The sequence below is a fragment of the Aureobasidium subglaciale genome (genome assembly GCF_000721755.1).
Source record: "Aureobasidium subglaciale EXF-2481 unplaced genomic scaffold scaffold_15, whole genome shotgun sequence".
Classification (NCBI taxonomy): Eukaryota; Fungi; Ascomycota; class Dothideomycetes; order Dothideales; family Saccotheciaceae; genus Aureobasidium; species Aureobasidium subglaciale.
The window spans coordinates 1-23,412 of NW_013566980.1; the positions used below are offsets into that span (position 1 = coordinate 1).

The window sequence follows — 23,412 nt, forward strand, 5'->3', positions numbered from 1 at the left end:
CCCCCCCATCCTCGTCACGTCGACACGCCCCTCGGGCACCACGTCACACATCAAAAGGTATGCAGACGCTCCCGTCGCAAGTACGAAAAGTACGCTCTCGTGCCGTGCCTCCGTGATAGACAGCAATGCAATCGCGGTATCGCGAGCATCGAGAGCCATTTTGACACGTTCGGTACCTGCGATCCGTCGTCTCTGTGCGCTGTCCGACACAAGACTGCAGGGCATTGCCGGTACGGCCGCGGTAATCGCCACGACCGCGGCGAGGGTCGCCATGTTGTGGTGTTTGTTAGGCACAGAGACTTTAGCGTCTCCAACTTCGGTATTTTGTCCAGAAGCATGGGACTTCATACATTTCGGACAATTCGACATACTCCGACTTCGCCCTGGAATTCTTATGAGTGCTGCGGAAACGCCAGGTCTTCGCCAAAGTCCCAGAAATTAGAGAGCCAAGTGCACCAGAAGGATAGAGATTGTACAAGATGAAGAAAAAGTATGTACCTATACAGGGCGCTCCGGAACCCCTCTATTCTAGCGGGACAATGCATTTCTTCTCAATCCACTTAGCAAACTGTACAGTCGGGGTGTCGACGATGCGCATGAATATGTCTGCCGCCCAAATCGTGCTTGCAATGTCGACAATCGCAGCAGCAACGAAACCAACCTCTTTTGTCGCGTATGTATCTTCACCAATAGTGCGCCAGAAATAATCCATAGAAGCATAGCCAATGGTGTGTGTGATAGGTCCATGCATGAGGTAAAGCGAGAATGAGATCTTGCCAAGATACTGAACGGGGCCATTCGTGAAAAGACGTCGGAGAAGAGGAGAGTTCGAAGTAGACCAAACAAGTAAGAGAGCGGCCCAACCGACCCAATAACGTTGCTTATGTGAGGCGTAGGAGGGGATCCAAGAATGGAGCGTAGCCCAACCAGGGGCGTGCTCGACGTGGTTCTGAGGTTGACCACCGAGATAGACACCAACCAAGAAGACAGAGATATACAAAGCTGTCCATAACTGCTGGTGTCGTGAAGCCTTCAAAGGAGAGGAATCGGCCACAGGTAGAACCCGATTTGTAGCGGCCAGCGCCTGTCGACGAATATCAAGCTCAGCAAGAAGGAAGCCTGAATAGAAAAGAAACATTTCCCAACGATCCTTCTCGTGACACCAGACGATGAGAGCTACCAAGGACAATGCCCTGACTATAGGCTTCAGGCGTGCGAGACCAAGCTGAGTCAAGTACAAGACCAGTGAAGAACGGAATTCCATTCTGAAAGCCACACATTCAGTAGTTGCATGGAAAAGGTAAGGACGGAAGACTTACGGGATAGTCCAAAGATGTTTGTCAATGTCGATGTCTGTGTCCTTTGTGCCAAAACTCCAGGGGTGCACAAATATCCACATCATATGGGCCCAATCAGTCAACTGCTGCCACAGAGACTTGTAGCGTACCAGGTGGAACTCGCGGACTTGAGTCAGGCGCTTCTCGTCGTATGCAATGCTACGGGTGGCATCGTACGCGCCTAGGCGGACCAGAAGGACGATCATCAAAGTTGAGACGAAACAAGGCAGATAGAGACGGATCGCTCTACGGAATGTTGCTGACGATAGTGTATGTAGTAGATCCTTCCAACTCTTGTTCCTCATGAGCTTGACAGGCTTGTACGAGAGAGCGTAGCCGGAGACGACGTAGAAGATCGACACCATTGCGGGTCCAGTATAAAAGAAGCGAATGAAGGGAAGCTTGAGGAACTCATGATGTTCGTCAGGCTTGCCAGTGCCACCATAGGCCGTGAGCACATCGTGGCTGGAGTATGAGAGGTGGTAGAAGAAGACAAAAAGGGCTGCGAGACCACGCATACCATCGAGGTAGCCGGAGGGGTGAAGACGTTCGACCTTGGCGAGCTCGGGGTAGAGTCTATATTGGATGAATGTTGGTAGGAGGAAGAAAAGAAAGCGCTTGGAGAAGGACAAGAGACTCGACCATTGGGGTCGTTGGAGGCCTGAGAGGTTGGCGTGGAATGTTGGCGAGGGGCTGCTCGATTCGGCTCCGACTGATCGTGTCTTTGCTTCGTCTGTGAAGTCTTCGAGTAGATGCGACATCTCGGGCATACCCTTTTCGTCGAATGTTGACCCCTCCGCCATGGTGCAAGATTAGTGAATCAGAGAAGAAAGAAGGAAAGAAGGGAAGGGAAGAAGCTACGGGACTCGACTTCCCTCTACTCAGGGCTGTTTCATCCCTTTGAGTACTCCATATGTCGGACAAGCACGATGATCAGCATTACCGAATTCATGGTAGCTCATCAATTAAAGGTGCAGTGCTGTACGTCCGCTATTGCAGGGATCCGATGCAGGATACCCTTTTGCGTCAATGTTGCAGTGGCGCATTGAGTCGGACACTCATGCCTTTACCTTGAACACGAAGAATGGAGAAGTGGATGAGGTAACGGCAAGACCACACGTAAGAGTGTGTTCACGCACATTACTCGACACTCAACTGATGACCGCGCAGATCAGACGAGTGCGTTGTATTTGAGTAATCGATCTCGTCGAATGCGCCCAGCTGTATGGTGCTCCCTGCGCGGTCAGGTTGTGAAACGACCGGAGATTGTGGAGTCGAGTAATGAATGAGCGGGTCGGTGCTGGGCAGACTTGAAACCTTCACGAATTCTGACGGCTCAGTGCATCCCAGTACTTGTGTCATGTCTGTGTCGGATTATTATGTCAATTGTCGCGATCTCGCCCAATCATCTGTCGCAGTGGTTTAGTGGTAAAATTCGTGCTTGCCATGCACGAGCCCCGTGTTCGATTCACGGCTGCGACATCATTTTGCCAGGCGGAGCGTTTGTTTTGGTAGACGTCAATTGTTGGCACAAACATCTGCTTTTTGCCCAATGTGCCTGCATTCGCAAACGCTTGAGGTGGGTAGGAAAAAAGAAGCTTTGCTGAGCACGTGCTTCTCAGCTTCTGAATGGGAATCAGCTATGACTGCTTCGTAGCAATCGACAATGCTAGCCTGCTCTTCTGCTTTGACGTATGCCGATTACTCCAGTATCATCATGGGCATTAGTATGCCTTTTAGAGGGGCTCATGCTCATCGGTGAGGAGCTGATGTGATGCGCGGTATGGGCCTGACACTCCAAACGCCGCATAAGTATTTCGAGATAACCTGTTCCTCCGTGTACGGATCATGTGTAAAAGTTCATTCTACCATCTCAGGTCAATAGAAGTGAACAACGTAAGAAACAAGCGCGCATTAACCCGCAGGAACAACAAATTCACGTGTCATCAAAACACGACCGTCAGCTCGTCAGGACGCTTTCCATCACAACACCCGCACTGACAAACGAACATTGACGGCGACTTTACAGATTGATCAGCCTGTTGACAAGATGGCTCCACCAAAGAGACCTTTGAAGACTATCGAGAATAGCCACATTACTCATGAAGAGGTCGAGGCCAACGCGAAGATCTCGGATTTCGCACAACTATCATCTTACACTTGGGCCATTCTGACGATATCACCACTTCTCCCCTCAGGCAGCAAGATCTTCCCCGAAGATGGCCTCGGAACGCCTCGTACATGGTGTCCACCTCCAGGTAGCATTAAACTCGGCCTGGCACCTAGCACAAGCTACCGCGATCATGAACACAGCCTTACTCTTGAGAATGAAATGGATCCTGCTGTGAATCGCATTCAACTTCCAGACAAGTCGTTCGTCACCTCAGCCATTGACATCTTCGCAAGCGACCACACTCTTAAAAATCTCATCAAGTTTGTACAGGGCGATGACACACCATTCCAAGTGCTGGCTCAGAAGATCAACAAGACTCTATTCATGGTCGAGAAGAGTTCATCCGCAAAAACTCAGATGGGTCTTACTCGTTCTCTTCGAGAGGCCTACACGAAGTGGCCAGAAAGTGTGAGAAAGTCAGCTTCCCACCAGCGCCTTGTTCAATACAGCTTCAAAAGTCTCAAATGTGTGGTTCGTTTCGAGGCTGATGGCTGTCTCAGCCAGACGGATCATCTCATGGCCACCGCTCTCATCAGCGATATCTTCGTGCGTCCGCAGCCCGGTCCTCCAGTGCTGAAACTGAGCACACAAGCTTCGAGATTGGGTTCCGCCGACATCTTCTCAACCGAGCTCTCCAAGCCGCCCGAGGTCACAGAAGCCTTTTCTATCCGAGCACCTACCGCGGGATATCACTGGTCTCAAGTCGAGGTTCTCGCTTCAGATGTCCTCAGAAAAGAGGCCGATAAGCAGCGAAAGAAAGAGGAGGAGGCCGAGAAGAAGGCTCTGGAGGTTGCCAGGAGCCGGAAGCATATCCCAAAACGTGTGTGGGATGAAGCCTTCCGTTCACAGCCAGCGCTCGAGGCGTGGAAGCCCGACGCCCCGAGACAATCAGAAACATCTGCCATCCTCCAGCACAACAACTTTCTCAAACAGCGCCCGGTAGCGAACTTCAGAGCCATCACACGAGCCGAGCCTGTAGTCGCTCAATACTACCTCGACATGGCAGAGGGCGGATTCAAACAAGCTCTCGATCTTTACGCTGCTGCTCAGACTAACAAGGCTAGAGGGAGCTCCATGAACGTGGCTCCTACCACGGAGCAGGATGTTCTAGTTGATCGAATTACTGCTGCCGCAAGTGTTTCACCCGAAGAAGCCAAGAAATACCTTTCTTACTGCCACAACGATTACGAAAAGGCTCTACGTCTCCACGAAACAAAAACTAACTACCTTGACGGTGTTGTTCTGTCTCGTAGAACTGGTCGCCGTATTCGTGCTCGCAATCATAATCGCCCTGAGGAGACTTATGAAGATGAAGCCGTATACCTCCGCGTCTTCGAAGATGAAGAGAAGAACCGAAGAGTTGGACGACTTCAAGAGCAGGTTGCCAGAAGGGTCAAGTCAGCGAAGATCGATGACACGGTCCCTCATTCTGCCCTATTTGTCCTTCACTGCGCCCCCGAAAAGTCTGCCGAGATTCCACTGAAGCTATCTGATGACGAATCCATTCGTCTTTGGATAACTCGTGTCCCAAGTGTCATCACCGCATACCACGATAGCCAAGCGAACGTTACCTCAATCACTTACACAGACGTCCGCTCTCAAGTCCGCGACTGGGAATGCCAAAATCAGCATGTGTTGGCAAGACTATCCTCCCTACTGAAGGAAGTCAAGGAATTTGTTGATGGAGACCGCAAGGTTCTGTTGTGTGTCAAGGAAAAGGGCAGAATGGAGGTACATGATGCAAGCGAAACTGACGAGGATGTGCTTTCCCAGCCCATACAAGACCTATGGCACGATCAGGACGGACAAGAGACAGACACAGATGTTGGAGCAGACGATAATGATGATGTCGAACATGATGATTATGCTGGTGTCGAAGATGAGCATGATGCAGACGATGATAATGAAAGCCACGATGAAGACGATATCGACAACGGAAACAACAGCATGTTTGGAGAGGATGACGACGAGGACCAGGAGGCCGAACTTCCTGCCGACCAAAACGAAAAATTAGAGGAAGAGCAAGAAAAATACGCCTCAGACGAAAGCTCCGATTGGGAGCGCGAGTTCGACGACAGCGACGAAGACAATGATAACGATCGAACCAGAGGTTCAGGCGAGAAGAGATGATAGCGTTCGTTGTTCTGACTTACTCATATCTCTGCTTTCATCCTCGGCGCTTGGATCCTATACATGGACACGAATTACCGCTCTAATTGTAAGACTACAAAGAAATGCGCCGAAATAATGAAAAGCTTGGTTTTGCTAGAACGCTCTTGCTACTTATCAGATGTGGTTTGATATCATTCGAACGTAAACTGGAAGTAGCAAACGGAGTGAGTTTGAACACTTAAGCTGTTTCTTTCAGAAGTAGCGACTAGTCCGTACCAGGTCTTACTCTCTTGCCTTGACTGATGCCCCTTGTGCTCATCCCTCGCTTTTGTCCCGCACGCTTACCATACAGATCATTCCACCTTCTTTGAATAGCCAGCAACGTACACCTCGTCTCTTTAGCGCTCTCATATCTTCCACCCAAATCTTCCAAAGCCCTGAAACACGTGTTCAAGTATCCAGTTTTTTCAACATCAACCTCTCTGTGTGGTAATGGCACAGTTGCGAAGATCAAGATTAGAGCTGCTGAAGAAAGTATACGGATGATTTCGACATTGATAAATCGGAACGAGTATTGAATCTCGTAGATACGGAGGAGACGAGCAATTTCGATTGCCGAAGTGGCGCAGATATGGCGAGCGTGGTGGACGCCTGGACCTTGCGAAGGTTGTGGTTGTAGCTGCGAGCTTGTCCAGGGTCGATGCAAGAAAATTTGGAGGTGATGGTATTCCATGTGCAGCATCAGAAGATGAGGGAGTTTTATCGTCTCTGTGTCGGAAGGATTTATTTGAAGATGTAAAGGCAGAGTGTCTTTCCAGTGGAACAATTCAGTCGTCGTTTCCTCGCAGAGCTCCTGAAGAGCTGGCTTGGATATAGATGTGTAAGAGTATAGAGCATGGCCTACAGCGGCGATGTTCTGACAAAGGAAAATCCAATGGTGAAAGATCTCCGGGGTGATATCCGGTAGCTGGGAAGCGTTCTGTTGCATACCACCAGATACAAATTGCAATGACGGAATAGAATACGGCTGCCAGGTAGGGTTCGAAGGAAGCGTCTTGGGGTCTGGTTTGGCGACAGTGACTTCACTATCATCCAGAGAGAATGGGCGGCCTAGATGGAAGCTCCAAAGCCTACTCGGTTGTTAGATCGGGGCAAGATTCGACCGTGGAGGAGAGCAACATACAGATTTGAGATGTAACAGCCCCAGAAGGCCACTTGTCTCGCTCGAGCTTCGGCAACGGTCAAGACACCTTGTGCCACATATCCAGTACTGTCGATGTGCAGGCCGAGATCGAAGGCTACCCTCATCGCCATGCCTAGTCGTAACAAGAATTAGCCGAGCTCGTGTGGTATGACGAGGATTGTGTTACCTCCGAACAACCATCCACGGGCAACATTTTGACAAGTCTCTTCGTAGCTTGCGAGAATGACAAGTGCCTGTGCTGTCGCCACACAGGGACTATCGAGGTGTGAATCGAGCAATATCTTGGCTCGGTCTGAAAAGAACTGAGGCATCGATCTGGGATAGGTTATAAGGGTCAGATGAGAATGACTGCCGAAAGAGGCGCCTATGGCGCACCTTGATAAACGAAATTAGTGCTTCACCCTGATAAAATGCAGAAGAATTCTCCACTTACATGGCATCTTTTAACACGTCGTTATAGTAGCTGTTTTGGAGACCAGTGTTGAACCAACTCTGCCTAGCCATGTAGAAGACTTCTTCATCCACAATGTAACTGCTAGGATTATGCCAAGTGAAGAACAGCCTCAAAAGGTGCTCCTCGAGTTGCAAGTCCACAGTTTGACTCAGGTCGGCAACTTCGAGGAGACGTTGAATGTTTACTCTCGATGGAGTGCGGAGCATCAAGTTCTCACTGCTCGACTTGCTTTGGCTCTCTATAAGATGTAGGTTGGAGGCCGTGCCAAAATACCTCAACTTCCCATCAGGGGCTAAACGAAGAGAGCCTAGACGAGCCGAGAGTTGGTTGACTAGTTCTGCATTTTCCTCGTCTCCTGAACTTGATGTATTATCGTCCTGATCGTTTGGTACCTGTGCAATCTGACGCACTGGCGAAGCCTCTCGTGGATGCACTAAGGGAAGTGACATACCTGCCGACGGCTCGGTCAGAAATTGCAACGACAGATCACTAGGGTCGAAGAGATCGAAGTTGAGCATGTTATCCAAGGTTGGAAAAGGCCAGTCTGGCGATATATGGTCCTCGCTCAAGACCATACTGCTTCCAGGAGATTGGACTGTTGGCTGAGAGGTCAGCCCGGCGAACACACCACCAAAATTACCAAAGGCCGGTTGAGCATAGTGATTGTTCGTGATACTGTCCAATGGTGTCATCTGCTGGACAACAGCATAGTTTTCTGCTGTAGCTGAGGGGCCTTCTGGTAATGACTGAGATGACGCTGATGTTGGTGTCCGCTCCGGCGCCGGATGACTCGGTGTTCTACTCTTCCTAGCGGCTGAAGAATCGTAGGGCGGGGCATCAGATAGACCGAGAGTGCCCAGCACACGGTCCAAAAACTCCCCATCTTCGCTACTCAATTGAGGAACTTCTCTTTCTGCTTCGATGATCACCTTGCTGAGCTGCTGTACCCTTCGGACAAGGATATGAACAGCAGTGCGAAGCTGGACGCTACTCAGAGTCAGCCATGTATCACGTCATCGTGAGTTAGGCCATGCTAAAAGCCTTGAATGGCCTGCTGAGCTCTATGTGGCATACCGGCGTTTATCATCGCGAGAGTCATAAACACATTCTCTTTCTTTCTTTAAGCAGCCACTACAAGGCTGTTGATTGTCACACTGCCGTCTGTCAATAACACGTTCAATCTCATAGTATGCATGTAAGTCACACCTTGATCTTGCTCTCTCGGCACCCCTTGCATGCATTGGAAGCATTTTTCCTCACGGCCTTGCTGTTGCTCTTGTCTGGCTCCCCCATGACGATGAGATATGTTCGGGTTCCTATTTCCGTGTTCAAAACGACATCTCCAAACGAGATTTGGAGATCCGGGAAATGTTTCGAGGGACAACCGCTGAGGGAGTCGTTGTTTTCTCAATGCTTTCCGTCGGCTTTTGGCTGGGCTTGGCAGGATGGGTATTGCTAGGTGTTGCTTTCAAAGGGCTATTGCGACAACATTCACGTTGCCAATGACTTCATTCTTTGCGAACGTTGCAAATAATCGCCTGTGTAGGCGAAATGTATCAAACAAGATGGAGGTCCGGAGGTCAAGTTCCCACGACAAGGACAACTCAGGGCTTTCGGAGAACATTTTCCGGATTCACCCCGCCACTGCCCCGCTCTTCCAAAGAGCATCACCGTCCCCGTCATTGACAGCCACGTATGCATGCGATTATTATAACAGTCTCCAGAGGATATGATCACGGCCTTGGTCAGTTGTAGCATAACGAAAACCCAACCTCAGAATGAATCCCCACGCAGATAACAATTCAGATGTTGAACATCAACAAAGCAAGACCTCCATACCATCAAGACTATATGCCATTGCAGATACTCCCAAAGTGTCTAGTCTGGCACAAATCTGCGAGACATCTATAAGCAGAAAAGACTATCCTCTGACTTCTGATGTGCGAGAGAACATCCCAATTTATGACTTGTCGAAACACGACTTCCAGAAGGCTGCGGCAGACAAACTACAAGACGAATGGTACGAAATTCTGGCCAACGGTCCTGGCCTTTTCGTGGTCCAAAACATGTATACGGATCAGTCTGTACTTGATGCGACAAACGACGCTTTCCGCGAGATCATCGAGCGCGAAAAGTCAAATACAAAAGGCGACCACTTTGGACATGGAAAGAATGAACGTATCTGGAACTCCTTCAGCAAACACGGATTACAGGATCCCAAGTCTTTTGTGCAATACTACTCCAATCCTTGGCTGGCCCGAGTCTGTGAGGCCTGGCTAGGTCAACAATATCGCGTCACGGCGCAGACGAATATCGTGAAGCCAGGAGGAGCAGCGCAAGTCAGTCATCGCGACTACCATCTAGGCTTCCAAACGGCAGAAGGCTGTTCCAGGTTCCCTAGAGGTATGCAACACGCCAGTCAATTCTTGACGTTACAAGGTGCTGTAGCGCATAGCGATATGCCTTTGGAAAGTGGGCCTACGCGCTTTCTACCATTCAGTCAGAGACTCGCGTCAGGATACATGGCCTATCGGCAACCTGAGTTTGACCAGTATTTCAACGAGCACTGGGTCTCACTACCATTAAAAAAGGGCGACGGCGTATTTTTCAATCCGGCCCTGCATCATGCAGCTGGCAACAACACATCCGACGTTGACAGGAGTGCAAACCTGCTCCAGATCAGCAGCGCTTTCGGAAAGCCGATGGAACAGATCGACGCCATTCCGCTTGTTCAGGCATGCTGGTCAGAAGTTCAGAGCCTCTACAACTCTGAGGGACTATCTGAGCATGTGGAAACTGCGGTTGCTGCCATCGGTGAGGGCTACCCGTTCCCGACCAACCTTGACAATAGACCGCCTGCTCCTAGTGGCATGGCTCCGACCAACGAACAGGATCTTCTGCGTGAGGCAATCGGTGCGGGCTGGACCACCGAGAAGGTAGTTGCGGCATTGAAGCAAATGAGGGTCGATAGCCAGCCATGAGTTGCTTGCAGCTCCGCAGTTATCGGCACCTGTGTAATGCAGCAAATAGCTGGCGTGCACCTTTGTATTTGGAAGCAAAACTGAAAACAGCCACTATCAAGGCAGGAGGCTCTTATCATCCGATCGCTTTGATACTGTAGTATAAGGGAAACCAGATAGACATTCGGGAAGGAGGTTCCGATTGCATTCTTGATCATGGTCCGAGTCGAGCTGTCCAGACCTTGTAGCCTTACTGTCAATGTCAGAATGGCGTGAACTTCTTAGTGGATACAAAAGCTCAGTGTATTTCGACCGGAAAAGAGTTGTACAATGACAGCGTTTGCTTACGAAGAGCCAATGTTTCATCGTGCTAATCGGCCGTTTCGACTGTGAGTGTTGGTGAGGGCGTATACTGAATCTATGGGGTAAACACCTCTCGACTTACGAACATCAGCTGAGCATGATGACTCCTGAGACAGCTGCTGGCTGACCGCCATACACAAAGGGTATGTCTCGTAATTCTTACGCAGACTGCATAGTCTCAGCGATCTGGAATGTTCCTCTGATATCTTCTTTGCCAGATACCAGGACCTTGGGGAGTCGCAGATTGTTGACTGCACCGTACGAGTCGAGTCATGTATGGAGAGTCGATTGTGACAAGATAGACAGCAATAATTGATTCGTAGAAGCAATGTCATGTTGTAACGCTTAAGTTCACGATCTGTAGACGTGTCAACGGAGATTTGGCGTCTGTGATAGAGGCGGTCGCAAAACGTTGGCTGATTTAAAGCAGGCAACGACGAGCTATAGAAACGCACAGTCAAATCTCGTGCCGACAACCCTGGCGCAGGGAGTCATCAACACGAACTATCTCGATGGAGAAAGTATTATGCTTTGAGGCAACTCTAAGTGTGGCTGTATTTCGCACAGGGGCAGGCAGTATAAGGGAACCAAACTCGATTTCCCTCGAGATGGTTGGCACAATTGAGGTATACCCCAGGAATGGCGTGTTTCATCGATGGGCATTGGAAATTTCAGGGCCCAGTTTTTCTTCCATCTTCTTTCGTACTCTCGAGCGATACAACCTGGAATTGAGTGTTGCCCTACAAAAGCCATCTCGAGACCTTTAGATTCGATCGATATTATACTTGGCCTCGTTTTGGACATATTCGCAGTCGCTTCGTGTCATCGAGCGTGTAAGCGAGGTCACAGCAGGGACCAGTCGTCCAGCTGGACTCTCATTCTCCTGGTCGAGAGAGGTAGCGATGGCATTACCGACCGTTGTAGGAATCGCGTGGCCACCGTCTGTCGTCTTATGCACCACATCGCCGCCGGTTGATGCAGGCATGCACGTCGAGGGAAAAGGCTAGACATAGCGCAGGCACGCCGTCCCTCAAGCCATGTGACAAGGCGTCATGGCGCGGAAGCCTCCGAGTCTGACCGACGCACAGGCCAAAGGGGGAAAACGCTACTCAAGAATGGATCCAGCCTACCTCCATACCCTGAGGCAGATCAAGTCACTCGAAGAGTGCTCTGACATGAAATAGTCATGTTTAATCTATCAAGATGGTTTGTCGGTCTGATTCTTGAATATTGGAATCTGGCTAGGTTGGTTGTGTTGTTTTCTCTCTTGCGGTTATTCAAGCTCCTGCTCTCTTCGTCCTCAACCCGCACGCTGAGCGTCCCTCTACATTCCTTTACTTTTCTTTCTTGACCTTGCATTTACATTGCAACATCGTGTGGTACCCTTATTTCGACCCCTTTTTCTTTGCCTAGACGCAGGCTTGTCCACTGGTCCCTTCCTATTGAATCCACCTCCATCCCGTCGTGCAACGCTCACGCATGAACCGCTAAAAACTTCCGGACCGGTGCTGCTCATAACCTTGAGGTTCCCCGCCGTCTGCCAACGACAAAAACATAATGTCGATGTCGAGTGAGGCCATCGCAGCCAGAATGGCAGCCTCACTAGGTGTCACTGATATGGACGTTGCCGAAATTTCGAGGATGCTGGAGCTCAGACACACATTGTTACCTATGTTCCAGGTTTCTGTCGCGTTCCTTATACTCACTTGGACTGCTGTGAGCTTGCGTGTATACGTTAGAGCTTCGATTCTGAGATCTTTCCATTGGGACGACTGGTTGATTCTTCTTACGCTGTGTGTATTCTCAGCATGCTGCGCGTGTCTCATTGCCATCGAGGACATCGAGAGAAGCAGCACGGCAAGTGAGGCGTTATCGAACGGCTTCGCGGCTCAATTTGATCTGGTAGACAAGATATTTGGTGTAGGTACAGACGAGTCGTCACGTTGAATGAATGCTGACGGATCGATTGCAGCTCATCATGGGTTTCATGTCTCTCTATATCGTCACAACAGTCGTCTTGAAGCTCGCGCTTGCCATCTTTTTCCTTCGCATCATACCCGAAGACTTCGCTTGGCAACGGAAGACTATATACCTTGCAACTGGTATTTACACGACTTACGGCCTAGTGTTTGCTTTCATCGTCATCTTCCAGTGTGGCAATCCTGCCAACTTCTTTGTACAGGAAGCCAGAAAGGCCTGTGTATCGGACGACATACTTCAACCACTGTGAGTTCAACTGACGACCGTCGTTGCTCGTTGTCGTCAATCGTAGTCCTAACTTTTCACAGCTACTACACTGCCGGTGGTATGAATGCTTTGACAGACTGGATGTTCTCGCTCTTGCCCGTAACTGTCATTTGGAGTGCAGCTATTCCCCGATCAACGAAAATATCGGCGGGCTGTCTACTGGGTCTCGGTTCGTTGGCCAGTATCGCCTCGCTGATCCGGTTGGCCTATATTCCTGGCATCGAGGCATCACCGACGTTCCTGGAGCACGCAGTCAATATAGCAAGTTGGTCAGTTGTGGAACCTGGGCTTGGAATCGTCGCGGCGTCTCTGGCGACTCTGCGACCACTATTCCGACATTGCTTCCCTGGCAAGCAGCATACCGTGTTACCCACTACGCATAGAGGCAAGCCAGTCACATATACGCCGGGCACATTTGTATCACGCATGAGCTTCGAGGACAAGATTAATCCGTATGGAGATCTACAACTCGGCTGCGTCACAACAATTGTCGGGAACTCGGATGGCACCGAGTTGCGCACGATAGACCGCAAGGCAAAGAACGTCTTGTCAAGCATTCAAGAGAAGTCTATGCACTCTAGGGCGCCTTCAGTCATGTCCGAAGTCTCTCGTGTTGACAGCGGGGTTACTAAGCTGGGAAGGGCATCAAGTTTGAGGTCCCTCATGCGACACGAACGCTATCAATTCCCTCGACCGCCGAGTGCTATGAAGAAGGCATATATCCAGAATGGACGTGTGGTCATGAGTAGAGATATCAAGATCGAGCAGGAGCTTTACGTGTCGCACTCGCAGCCCTCATCACCGGTCTGAGTAGTAGCAGCTGTCTCATTCTCTTTTGTAACGAAGGCTATGAAGTCGGATTTTATGTTCTTGTACACAATGTTAAACAACCTTATTGCGCAAGCGCTTTCACACACGATGCTTTTCACTTCGCATTTCGGTAGTTGGGGTTATGTCTAGCAGGTCATGAAGGCATCACGGTGATGGCATTGTGAAGGTATGGTGATGCTGTGAGACATCGATGGCATTGGAAGGCATTGGTGGCTTAATGCCAAGGCCAGTAATAAATGAGGGTCATCGGCGTCCTGAACAAGCAGGTGCAATCGACGGGCCTTGGTGAATCAAAGTGATTTCTACATTGTTCAACACGATGCACGAAACACTGAGCATCTTTCCAGTCTCGCAGCAGCAACAGCCACCATGACGACCAACGCGCCTGCCGGTCCGGCGACCATCCCTCACCGTCAATTACCCTCATCTGCCACGCTCATCCCGATCGATCTGAAGCAGGAAACAGAGCGCCAAATCCTCTACGACCAACGCATCATTTGCGGATGGAACCACGACAAAATCCCAAAATGGGCCGCTGCCATCGAAGCAGGTACTAGGAGCTTCTTCTGGATCTGCCTTGCGCCCGACGCCTCACGAAACATTGCCACCTTTACGCGCGACGACAAGTCTTATATGCCTGTCGGCCATGTGTCGCTGGACAAGGTGGACATCAATGAGCCAGACGCTGTGCCGGACACGACACTCGCCGACCCTGAGAAGGGCGTGCTCACTATAACGAGCCTGTTCGTGCTGCCTGAGTTCCATCGATCGGGGCTGGGCGCTTTTGCCATGGATGAATGCGAGCGTCTCGCTCGTGTACCGCCTTTCGGCTCTGAATCTATCGTCGCCGTCACTGTCAACACGTTACACCCGAAATACTGTGTCGGTGGTGAAGAGGGACCTGATGGCATCGGCCAGTTTGAAAGAGAAAACTCAGGCAGGCCAGTACCCCAGAACAATATGATCTGGTACGAGAAGAAGGGTTACAAAAAGTACAAGGAGGGCCCTCGATACACCAGCATGACCAAGGAAGGGGAGCTGCTGTGGTGGCAGGCATGCTTCTTGAGAAAAGAAATACAATAGACAATTTTGGACCACCGCTTCTCTGTCTCCTCGATATGCGTCCTCTGTCACAACTTGGTGTTCACGTGGTTTCCCAGTCAGCCTGGTTATGTCGCCAGACTTGCATAGATACTGTACTCTGGACTATAAATAAGCAGCATTACAGCATGTTATTGTGAGAGCACATATTTAGTCGTAGATGGTGGGAGGTGTGGCTGTTATGTCGAGAGAGGGGATGCGTGTTTGGATTCTATGTACATAAATTGGAGTTTCTGGTTAAACATCTCGATGGATCATCTGAGACCCGCTCTGATCTCCTCCAAGATTACATTTGCGCCTTGTGATATCATGCGGTCTGCCAACTCTTTTCCAAGGGCTACTGCATCAGCTATCGTCTTGACAGTATGTTTCATGTCCATTTCTACCATCTGTTTGCCATCAAGACTGGTGACAGTTGAATACAACACCAGAACGTCACCCTCCCAGTCAGTGTGGACACCAACAGGTGCACTGCAACCGCCTTCGAGAGTCTTTAACAAACTCTTCTCGGCAAGACATGCCAATGTTGTTGATTGATGTGACAAGGAGCTCAGCAGCTGTAGCGTCTCCTCGTCACCTTCTCGGACTTCCAGAGCCAGTGCACCTTGTCCAGGAGCGTACAGCATGCCATCTTCTGGACCTAGGTATTGTGTGATGCGGTATCCAAGATCAATACGCTTCAGGCCGGCCGCGGCCAGAATAAGACATGAGTATGGACTGCCCTCAGCATCCAGCTTACGCAGCCTAGTGTTGAGGTTACCACGAACGTCTTCGCAGATGAGATGAGGATAATGACGCATGATCTGTGCCTTTCTACGGACGGACGAGGTACCAACGACAGAGCCTGCAGGGAGTGATTGCAGAGACTTGTAGGCCGAGTTCTCCTTGATCACCATCACATCACGAGGATCTTCGCGCTCGCAGATAATTCCCAGAATACAAGACTCTGGTAATGTTGTTGGTACATCTACGTTATGATTAGCACCATGGTCTGAATTAGAGTTTGACTCATCATGATCCCACCTTTCAAACAATGAACAATAACATCGAGCTTCTTCTCCATCAGAAGCTTTTCCAGCTCCTCTGTCCATATGCTTTTTGCATTGAAGTCTTGAAATGACTTGACTTGGTTCTCGTCTGCCATTGTGCTTACGACTTGCGATCTGTATTCAGGTCCTGGTGCCGCGGTTTGCAAGTGTTTGACAATCATGTCGACTTGGGCGATGGCAAGCTGCGATCGCCGTGTGCCAATGTTGACAATCTTCATATCTGGAGAAGTGGATGCCATATTGATGATAAGATGCCTTGTTTTTTCAAGAGTCGTGGCCTACTAAGGACACTTCGTCAAGATTGTTTCTAGATGGAGTTCTTGGCGGGCAAGTGCGGCCGTCGTTGCTCGTAGTGACCCTGACTTCTGCCCTAAAGAAGCATCCACGTCCGATCCCGACGCGTCAACAACCTCTAGATTCATCAACTGAAGGCATGGCTTTTGGGCACGACAATTTAGGCCTCCCGAACTTCTAGCGTTGATTTATGACGTGTCATCATACTCTGTTTCACAGGTTGGCATCTATCGGCTCCACAACATTACCATCGCTGGCCATGTCGTCGAGACTGCATCTCATCATGACGATGCCAATACAACTCTGCAGCGGCTCAACTCATGAATACGACTTTAACCGAAGAGCACCATACAAACACTTGCTCTCATGCAGTGGCGGATGATATAGATGCAAGGATGGCTTCTCCAGCATTTACCCCACCGCTGATCCTCTCGGACAGGCTCCAAGACGCGGTTCTTGCATGCGGGGGATGCATTGAATCATTTTGCTATTACCTGGGAAAACAAGTCTGTTCTGAACTGTGGTATAAGAGCAAAGAGATGTTCAACATGGCCAGGACCGATCAACTTGAAAACTGTCCAACATGTTACATTCAGTGGCTCGTCTCGCAGCCATCACGGCACTACCTCTGACTCTTGCCTCTCCAACCATACACAAGAGACTTGCCAATGGGCTCGCACCCACTCCTCCTATGGGATGGAACAGCTACAATCATTACAATTGTGCTCCCAATCAGAGCATCATCCAATCCAACGCCGATGCCTTGGTTAATCTCGGTCTTGCAGACTTGGGCTACACTTATGTGACTACCGACTGTGGCTGGACAATCCCGGATCGTGGTGCAGACGGCAAGTTGACGTGGAACGAGACACTGTTTCCTTCTGGTTTCCCTGCTGTCGGTCAGTACATCCATGACTTGGGCTTGGGCTTTGGGACATACAGTGACGGCGGTGTCTTGATGTGTGCAGGAGGCATCAATCAGACTGGCAGCTTGGGGTTCGAGTACACAGACGCAGAGATCTTTGCATCTTGGGGTGCTGATTTACTCAAGTACGACAATTGCTGATCATCAGAGAAGAAGGGCTTCCCAAACGTGGCCTATGAGCCCATCAGTTCCCCTCGCAAGAACTACGTGACTATGCGTGATACCTTTGATGCTACTGGCCGCAATCTTCTCTTCCAGTTCTGTGATTGGGATGTTGACTTCCCCTCTGCATGGGCCCCAGATTTAGGGAACACTTGGAGAGTCACCAACGACATTATCCCGAACGCTCGATTTGCCAGACGCAGGACTACAAAGCGTTGGTTGGGCCAAAGATGCATGGACCAATACCACTAGAGGCAATGACATCACTAGCTACAAAGCGAGCGTTGAGGCACATGGAACTCTGCTTCTTGAGCTTGGTGATACGGTGCCATCTGGTACATGCCAGATTGGCGGGTAAGTTCTCCGGCGTCTTATGAGGGTCCGTCTCAAACTTAGCCACGCTTTCTTTCTCTGGGGCCAACTTGCTCTGCACTCATTACTTCACACTACATTTTGAAGTTTCTATAGAATGCGGAAGCCGCGATGTGAAAATCTCGTGGATGCTCTAATTAAGTACAGTCTCGGATGATCATACATAGTTAGCAACAAGCGACACTGATCCATGTTCTATCAAAGTCTCTACATTCTCTCGTGCCCTGAAGATGCCGAGCAACATAACATACTCTCCATCTGGTCCATTAATGCCTTAGTCTTCGGTTAGCTTTTATAGGGCTTCCAAAGACCAGATTCACAAAGCTATCGGCCACTTCACGCGAATTGGACAACTCGCGGGAACTGCAGCTCTCCCCTTCGAGGTGACTCAGTAGCGCGGCGAGCGAGGGCAGAGGCCTGGCTCCGCAGTTTCCGGTCTTGTTAGGGCAGATATATAACAGAATACCTCTGTATTGTAATGCGTGTATGCAGTATTTACCAGTCTGATCCATTCCCCGAAGACACCGATGCATGGTCATGCGAGTGATGCCTGGACGGACTGGACATGATGAGGTTTCCAGGTGCTGAGCACACTCGGAAAAGGCCTCAAAAGTGCCCCGGCAGAACTTACAGGCGATGGTTTTTTCCGGTGGTCCACGCGGGTCTATATGCTGTGAAACAATCTGACTCCACGAGAAGGATGGGCGCCTATCAAGACTCACGAGATCGGTCGGCACAGTGTGCTGTGATCTGATCTCACTTCTTGTAAAGTATGGACAGGTTTGTGTCGTGTAAGGTTCTGTCTGTTGAGACTTGATCTCGCTTCTCGACCAGACTACGCTGTTCTGCGTCTGGGTGAATCCATCGCAAGTAATGTATTGGACAACGATCGAAATGCCAGGGGTGGTGTCAACCGTAGAACCAGATACGATAGCAAGATTAGAGACATCAGTCGGGGCGACGGGAGTAGTTTCCACCGTTGGACCTGATTCGATTGTTGAAGAAGTGATGACGGTCGGTAGCAGAGGAACAGTATCAACTATTGGCCCGGATACGATGGTCGATGTAGAGACAACAGTTGAATCCAAAGGAAGGGTGTCGACTTTGGGACTCAATACAACGGTTGAAGTGGCAGCCACGGTCGGGAGAAAGATATTTTCTGCCGCTGGACTGGATGCGATGTCCAAAGGGGGCGTGAAGATGGAGACCTGAGGAAGAGTTCGAGCTGTGGGATCAGGAACGATGGTCGATTGAAAGACATCAACAGGGACAGATACGGACAGCGGGATGGGTGCAGGCCCCACTGGTCGAGCGCCGACAAGCCTAGCGACAGGCCACGACGGTAAATCGGAGGATTCGAAGGTAAGAGCTGGTGCGGGTGTAGGTGGTGGAGTGATATCGCCCAAGTGGAAGTTGGGAGCAGTGGCGATGAGCAATTTTGGCTGAACAGGTGGAGTAGGAAGGATAGCCGATGTAAAGACAGGTGGTGGAGTGACGTCGCTCCGTTGAAAACCCGTAATAGTGCCAGTGGATATATTTGGCGGAACCGGCGGAATATAGAGAGTGACTGGAGCAGGAAGTGGCGGCCGAGTGATTTGCAGCGGCCGTGCAGGAGCAGGAGCAACGAAAGTCGGTGGGTTTGCAGCAGCTTCTGGTGTGACGAGAGGTAAAGCGGGCAGAAGAGATGAACGACTGGAGGCTGGAGGATTGGGATTGGCAGTGACATGAGGTGTCAATACTGGTGCTGAAGGAGTGTGATACGTTGTGATCTGGGGTGCCAACACTGGCGCTGGTGTGGACGGGGGTTGGATATTGGGGACAGGAGCTGCGAGATTGCGATGGATCGAAAAGTTCGTGTGCTGAGTGAGATCGGCATTGCGTTGAAAGTAACGATCGCAAGCAGAGCAAGACAAGTGTCCGAGAGCGCCCATGTGCTGCTCTGCCACGTTAGCATTAACAAACCGCCTACCGCAAGTCTCGCACAAATCGGTGAACCAGTGGGCCATCGCGTTCATGTGCTGTCTGCAGGAGTCCCATGATATGAAGGTACGGCTGCACCTATCGCACTCAAACCCATCCTCGTCTTCCGAGCTGGACGATCCGCAGCCATGGTGATTCAATGCATCCATGTGTTGTTGCGCTGCTCGCCACGAGTAGAACTCACGGTCACACGTCTCACAATCGTAACTCATTTTACAGTCGGTTTGCAATGAAGTTTTGTGAAGAGGTTCGATGCCTCGCTTGTGATGTGTCAGAACGAGGAATCAGCCTCAGTGAGGGACAGGCGCCGCGTGATAGATTGAGGTAGACAGAACGACAGGATGATGCGAAGTGTTGCCAAAATCGTGAAGCGGAGTGTTTGAATCAGATTAGCTGCGCACTGGCAAGCGCAAAGAACACTCCTTCCCTGGTGTCGACCAAAACGCACCCAAGTCGCCAAAACATCATCCTTGGCAAGTACGCCAGACGTACCACGCAACGTGCTTTGTGAGTAGGTACGCACACCTCGCGGTGTAACCGTCGGCCAGCTCTCGAGAATTCTGTTCATGCTGTCAACTTTGTGGACGCTGCTCGTCTCGAAGAAAGTGTCGCTGTCACATCTTGTCATATGGCAGCCGTATGACCGGTGATCTTGCAGAGCACATGATAAAGGTACGTAAGACTGCTCACGCAATATGAAGAGGTAGACACGCTACGCACGCGAAGTAAAGAAGATAAACAGAATTATAACATGACATTATTGATGCGTGATGTACATACAAAGTTACGCTGTGCCCAAACGGCGATCGCCAAAAGCGCTGCGTCGTATTACACACGCAGGCTCGCTCGGGTCCACAGCTTCAAAACATCTACCACTTCCAGGTTCTGGGACCAAAGTACTCCTTGCCAGAGACTGTCTGTCTGACGTTACCAGCGGCAGCACCGCCACCATCCAAGGTAGTCTCAACAATCGTGGTGCCCCAGTAGTCGGGCATAGACGCGCCTGGGAGCTGAACACAGAAGAAGATGATGATGGCGCAAACAGCAAGACCAACGTCCCAAGCAGCAGAGGTGATGTAGTTGTACTCTAACCACCAACCACGGTACTTGTTACGGATGAATCTGTTGAACGCATAACCGACGAAGACCCAGGAGAGCTGTAAGACTGATTAGTATGACTATTCTTTTCCGACAACATTAGGTAAAAATGACTTACAATGTTCATGGCCGAGTATGGAGGAACGTAACTGAAGCAGGCGAAGATGATGGGCATACTGATAAAACGAATCAAAGACACCCTAGGGAAGATGCGAGCAAGTCCATAGACGATGAAGGGTGAGATAAAACCAGCCAGCCAGAAGTACTGGAGACTCTGGTAAACGGCGCCAGAAGAGAACAAGTGCTTAGGACCGATAGCACCCCAGATGACGGAGGCATTGTAGAATGTCTTGATGGAACCACAGTTGAAGGAGCCTGCAGCTGCGCTGGTACAGACGTTCTTGATAGCACCCATGGCCCACTCGACAGTTGCGAGCTGGCAGAAACAGGACCAGACAGTGGCAACCAGCTGAGCGGTGAACAACGAACGTTGAGGCACATGCATGTAATGTCCCAGCTTCAAGTCCTGACAGAAATATAGGGCCTGGGTCATGACGATGTAACCAAAGGTCTTGAACATCATCATAGCGATGGGGTGACCGGGCTGAAGATAACCGATGATGAACTCCGTGAAGACGTTGAGACCAAGTTGGATGTTTGTGAAAGCCTGAATAATACCAATAGGGATGGTGAAGACACCGGCAATGACGAGCGAGAGGATGACAGAATACCAAGCCATATCAGTAGGGTAGGCGAGCGCAGACACGAAGGCAAATGCGATCGTGACAGCCAAAAGAGCAAGATACCACCAGGTAGGCACAAGCTTGTACTTGCGCATGATCTTCATGTGGACATCATCAAGCTCACCCTTGGAGGATTTGAAACGGCGCCAGATTTCAGCACCCTGGAAAAGGTAGGTGTGGCTGACGAGTGCGGCAATGGTAGCGAAACTCATTCCGTAGGTGAGTGCAAAGGCGGTTGAAAGCATCAAAGGTGAGTATTCCTCGTACTTCTGGGGGTCGACGACATGCTCGGGTGTAAGAATCCTCGAGATATTGTAGGTGTGGCCCTTGTTGTCGAAGATACCGTTTTGCGAGATTGGCAAGTATTGACCATACCAGACGTTGGAGTATTGCAAAGCAGGAACAACGATCCAGCCGAAGAAGATTATGCCAACACCTGTGTTGGCAAGTGCGTGCCAGGGGGAAATCAGAGGGCTGCCGTAGAAGGAGTTGATCTGAGCCCAATCCAAGGTGAAGCCAGTGAAGGGGAAGCCAAGACTGACACCAGTCTGTTGACCGAAGAGTCTTCTTGATGTCAGCATGGAACATAGAGAGTTCAAGTAGAAATACTTACTGGTTGACAATGACATTGTTAGGCTTTGCCCAAGTCACCCATGCGAAGTAACTGAAAGCAGGGATGATGAAGTCGGGGAACCAAGACCAGACGAACATTCCGATCATGCAAATCATGAACCACTTGTAACGAGTCATCGACCAACCATTGGTGGCAGAGGGGATAGCGGGGGTGTGATCATGCAGGGCATACATGAAACCAACATTGACCAAAGCTCCAGGCCAGATCATAGCAGCGGGCTCAACGAGGAACTTGCGGACGGAACCAGCAAGACCGAAACCGAGACACTGTGTAGAAAGAGCGAACAGAGTGTTGAAGCCCCAGCCGAATTGGCTGGTATCGAAGTGGTAAAACTTCTTGAGAGAAACGACGGTATCGACGAAGTAACCAGTACCACCACCAAAGGCAGCGTTAGCCATGGCTACGATAATGACGTGCTCCTTGATGTTGAAAGGTCCAGGGTTGAGATTTGCCTTGATACCAAAGAGCGTGATTTCCTTGTTAGGAAGGACCCTTGCCATTCCGAGACCGATAGGATAGGAGACCAATTGCACGACGTAAGGGCCGATGGAAATAGTGGGATAGCGCAGGTAGAACAGAGCGTTGACGGCTGAGCAGATAGTGGTCATGAAGAGACCGATGGTCCATGCTCTGATGGTGCTGGCTGGCACATCTTCGTCATAGTTTCTGACGACGGCGCGGACCTTGTTTCTTATTAGCGGTTGTAGAGCAGGAAGGCAATCGCACTTACTTCGGGGTATGGGGAGTTCTCGACCATGTCTCCAACCAGCTGTGCCTCTGCTTTGGCGTCGTGAGCACCGGTGACTGCATCCACCATCTCGATAGCCTCATCGTCCTTGAAGAATGTTAGCGTATTTCACTTCGTGCTGCATATTACAGAGCATACCATGTTAGGATCCCATCTGTGGTCCTTCTTCCAGGCTCTGAGACGCTCATTGGCTTCAACTTCGGTGATGTCGCGGACGACACCCTCGATGATCTCTTCGCCATCTACAATCTCTTCTGCCTGTCCGTGACCAACAGGGGTCTTGCTGCTACTGCCATTCTTTGTCTGACTATCCTCTCGGGTAATCTCATTGACAGAGATAGGGTCCTGGTTGGTGTTTGACCTCTTGAAGCCAAACCTCTTTCCAATGCCCTTGGAAGACATTGTCACGGTATTGAGTGATAACGATTAGGACTATAGTCGGTTGGAAACGAACCAAGAAGCGCTTCAAGGGCAGGGGAACTACCTTATTATAACTTACTCTACCCTCAGCTTCTCACCTGATAAGGTCGGCCAATTGAGAGCGGAACTCCTTCTACATCTGTCGAAGGAACGGAAGCTATCACTTTGGGGGAGAAACGCCGAGGGGTGTAAGCTAGCCAGAACT

At 50.2% G+C, this 23,412-nt stretch overlaps 10 protein-coding genes across 10 annotated transcripts; 5 read left to right on the forward strand and 5 right to left on the reverse strand.

Moving 5' to 3' along the window:
* Nucleotides 1-523: 523 nt before the first annotated feature.
* On the reverse strand, nucleotides 524-2,140 carry AUEXF2481DRAFT_30786 (uncharacterized protein; the record flags this gene model as incomplete). The annotated part of the gene is made up of 2 exons (XM_013486797.1): nucleotides 524-1,265; nucleotides 1,320-2,140. The coding sequence occupies 2 exons, from the start codon at nucleotides 2,138-2,140 to the stop codon at nucleotides 524-526; spliced, it is 1,563 nt and encodes a 520-aa protein (XP_013342251.1).
* Nucleotides 2,141-3,387: 1,247 nt separating this feature from the next.
* On the forward strand, nucleotides 3,388-5,640 carry AUEXF2481DRAFT_6291 (uncharacterized protein; the record flags this gene model as incomplete). Its single annotated transcript, XM_013486728.1, has 1 exon — nucleotides 3,388-5,640. One exon carries the CDS (start codon nucleotides 3,388-3,390, stop codon nucleotides 5,638-5,640), a length of 2,253 nt encoding a protein of 750 aa, XP_013342182.1.
* A 104-nt stretch (nucleotides 5,641-5,744) lies between these two features.
* On the reverse strand, nucleotides 5,745-8,842 carry AUEXF2481DRAFT_41436 (uncharacterized protein). Its single transcript, XM_013486854.1, has 6 exons — nucleotides 8,487-8,842; nucleotides 8,355-8,434; nucleotides 7,260-8,267; nucleotides 6,993-7,201; nucleotides 6,806-6,938; nucleotides 5,745-6,752 (listed from the first exon to the last, which is right to left on the reverse strand). Exons 1-6 carry the CDS (start codon nucleotides 8,571-8,573, stop codon nucleotides 5,888-5,890), a joined length of 2,382 nt encoding a protein of 793 aa, XP_013342308.1. The 5' UTR covers nucleotides 8,574-8,842; the 3' UTR covers nucleotides 5,745-5,887.
* A 154-nt stretch (nucleotides 8,843-8,996) lies between these two features.
* AUEXF2481DRAFT_41437 (uncharacterized protein) lies at nucleotides 8,997-10,596 on the forward strand. Its single transcript, XM_013486855.1, has one exon. The coding sequence runs from the start codon at nucleotides 9,059-9,061 to the stop codon at nucleotides 10,259-10,261; it is 1,203 nt and encodes a 400-aa protein (XP_013342309.1). The 5' UTR covers nucleotides 8,997-9,058; the 3' UTR covers nucleotides 10,262-10,596.
* Nucleotides 10,597-12,193: 1,597 nt separating this feature from the next.
* On the forward strand, nucleotides 12,194-13,660 carry AUEXF2481DRAFT_30790 (uncharacterized protein; the record flags this gene model as incomplete). The annotated part of the gene is made up of 3 exons (XM_013486798.1): nucleotides 12,194-12,523; nucleotides 12,576-12,829; nucleotides 12,892-13,660. 3 exons carry the CDS (start codon nucleotides 12,194-12,196, stop codon nucleotides 13,658-13,660), a joined length of 1,353 nt encoding a protein of 450 aa, XP_013342252.1.
* Nucleotides 13,661-14,050: 390 nt separating this feature from the next.
* Nucleotides 14,051-14,764, forward strand: AUEXF2481DRAFT_6295 (uncharacterized protein; the record flags this gene model as incomplete). Its single annotated transcript, XM_013486729.1, has 1 exon — nucleotides 14,051-14,764. One exon carries the CDS (start codon nucleotides 14,051-14,053, stop codon nucleotides 14,762-14,764), a length of 714 nt encoding a protein of 237 aa, XP_013342183.1.
* A 272-nt stretch (nucleotides 14,765-15,036) lies between these two features.
* On the reverse strand, nucleotides 15,037-16,070 carry AUEXF2481DRAFT_67020 (uncharacterized protein; the record flags this gene model as incomplete). The annotated part of the gene is made up of 2 exons (XM_013486911.1): nucleotides 15,037-15,749; nucleotides 15,806-16,070. The coding sequence occupies 2 exons, from the start codon at nucleotides 16,068-16,070 to the stop codon at nucleotides 15,037-15,039; spliced, it is 978 nt and encodes a 325-aa protein (XP_013342365.1).
* A 447-nt stretch (nucleotides 16,071-16,517) lies between these two features.
* On the forward strand, nucleotides 16,518-17,257 carry AUEXF2481DRAFT_41442 (glycoside hydrolase family 27 protein). The gene has a single exon (XM_013486856.1). It carries the CDS (start codon nucleotides 16,709-16,711, stop codon nucleotides 17,189-17,191), a length of 483 nt encoding a protein of 160 aa, XP_013342310.1. The 5' UTR covers nucleotides 16,518-16,708; the 3' UTR covers nucleotides 17,192-17,257.
* A 593-nt stretch (nucleotides 17,258-17,850) lies between these two features.
* Nucleotides 17,851-19,776, reverse strand: AUEXF2481DRAFT_30794 (uncharacterized protein; the record flags this gene model as incomplete). The annotated part of the gene is made up of 1 exon (XM_013486799.1): nucleotides 17,851-19,776. One exon carries the CDS (start codon nucleotides 19,774-19,776, stop codon nucleotides 17,851-17,853), a length of 1,926 nt encoding a protein of 641 aa, XP_013342253.1.
* Nucleotides 19,777-20,433: 657 nt separating this feature from the next.
* AUEXF2481DRAFT_6299 (uncharacterized protein) lies at nucleotides 20,434-23,189 on the reverse strand (the record flags this gene model as incomplete). The annotated part of the gene is made up of 5 exons (XM_013486730.1): nucleotides 20,434-20,721; nucleotides 20,781-21,969; nucleotides 22,019-22,722; nucleotides 22,770-22,874; nucleotides 22,926-23,189. 5 exons carry the CDS (start codon nucleotides 23,187-23,189, stop codon nucleotides 20,434-20,436), a joined length of 2,550 nt encoding a protein of 849 aa, XP_013342184.1.
* Nucleotides 23,190-23,412: the final 223 nt, after the last annotated feature.

What these genes read in the sequence shown, in the direction of transcription:
- AUEXF2481DRAFT_41436 (XM_013486854.1), bottom strand. Translation starts at nt 8,573, where the DNA reads ATGGGGGAGCCAGACAAGAGCAACAGCAAGGCCGTGAGGAAAAATGCT. An exon ending in GCCGAGAGAGCAAGATCAAG is followed by an intron (nt 8,435 to 8,486) that starts GTGTGACTTACA and finishes GACAGACGGCAG; the next exon opens with TGTGACAATCAACAGCCTTG. An exon ending in GACGTGTTAAAAGATGCCAT is followed by an intron (nt 7,202 to 7,259) that starts GTAAGTGGAGAA and finishes TCGTTTATCAAG; the next exon opens with GTGCGCCATAGGCGCCTCTT.
- AUEXF2481DRAFT_41437 (XM_013486855.1), top strand. Translation starts at nt 9,059, where the DNA reads ATGAATCCCCACGCAGATAACAATTCAGATGTTGAACATCAACAAAGC.
- AUEXF2481DRAFT_41442 (XM_013486856.1), top strand. Translation starts at nt 16,709, where the DNA reads ATGTTACATTCAGTGGCTCGTCTCGCAGCCATCACGGCACTACCTCTG.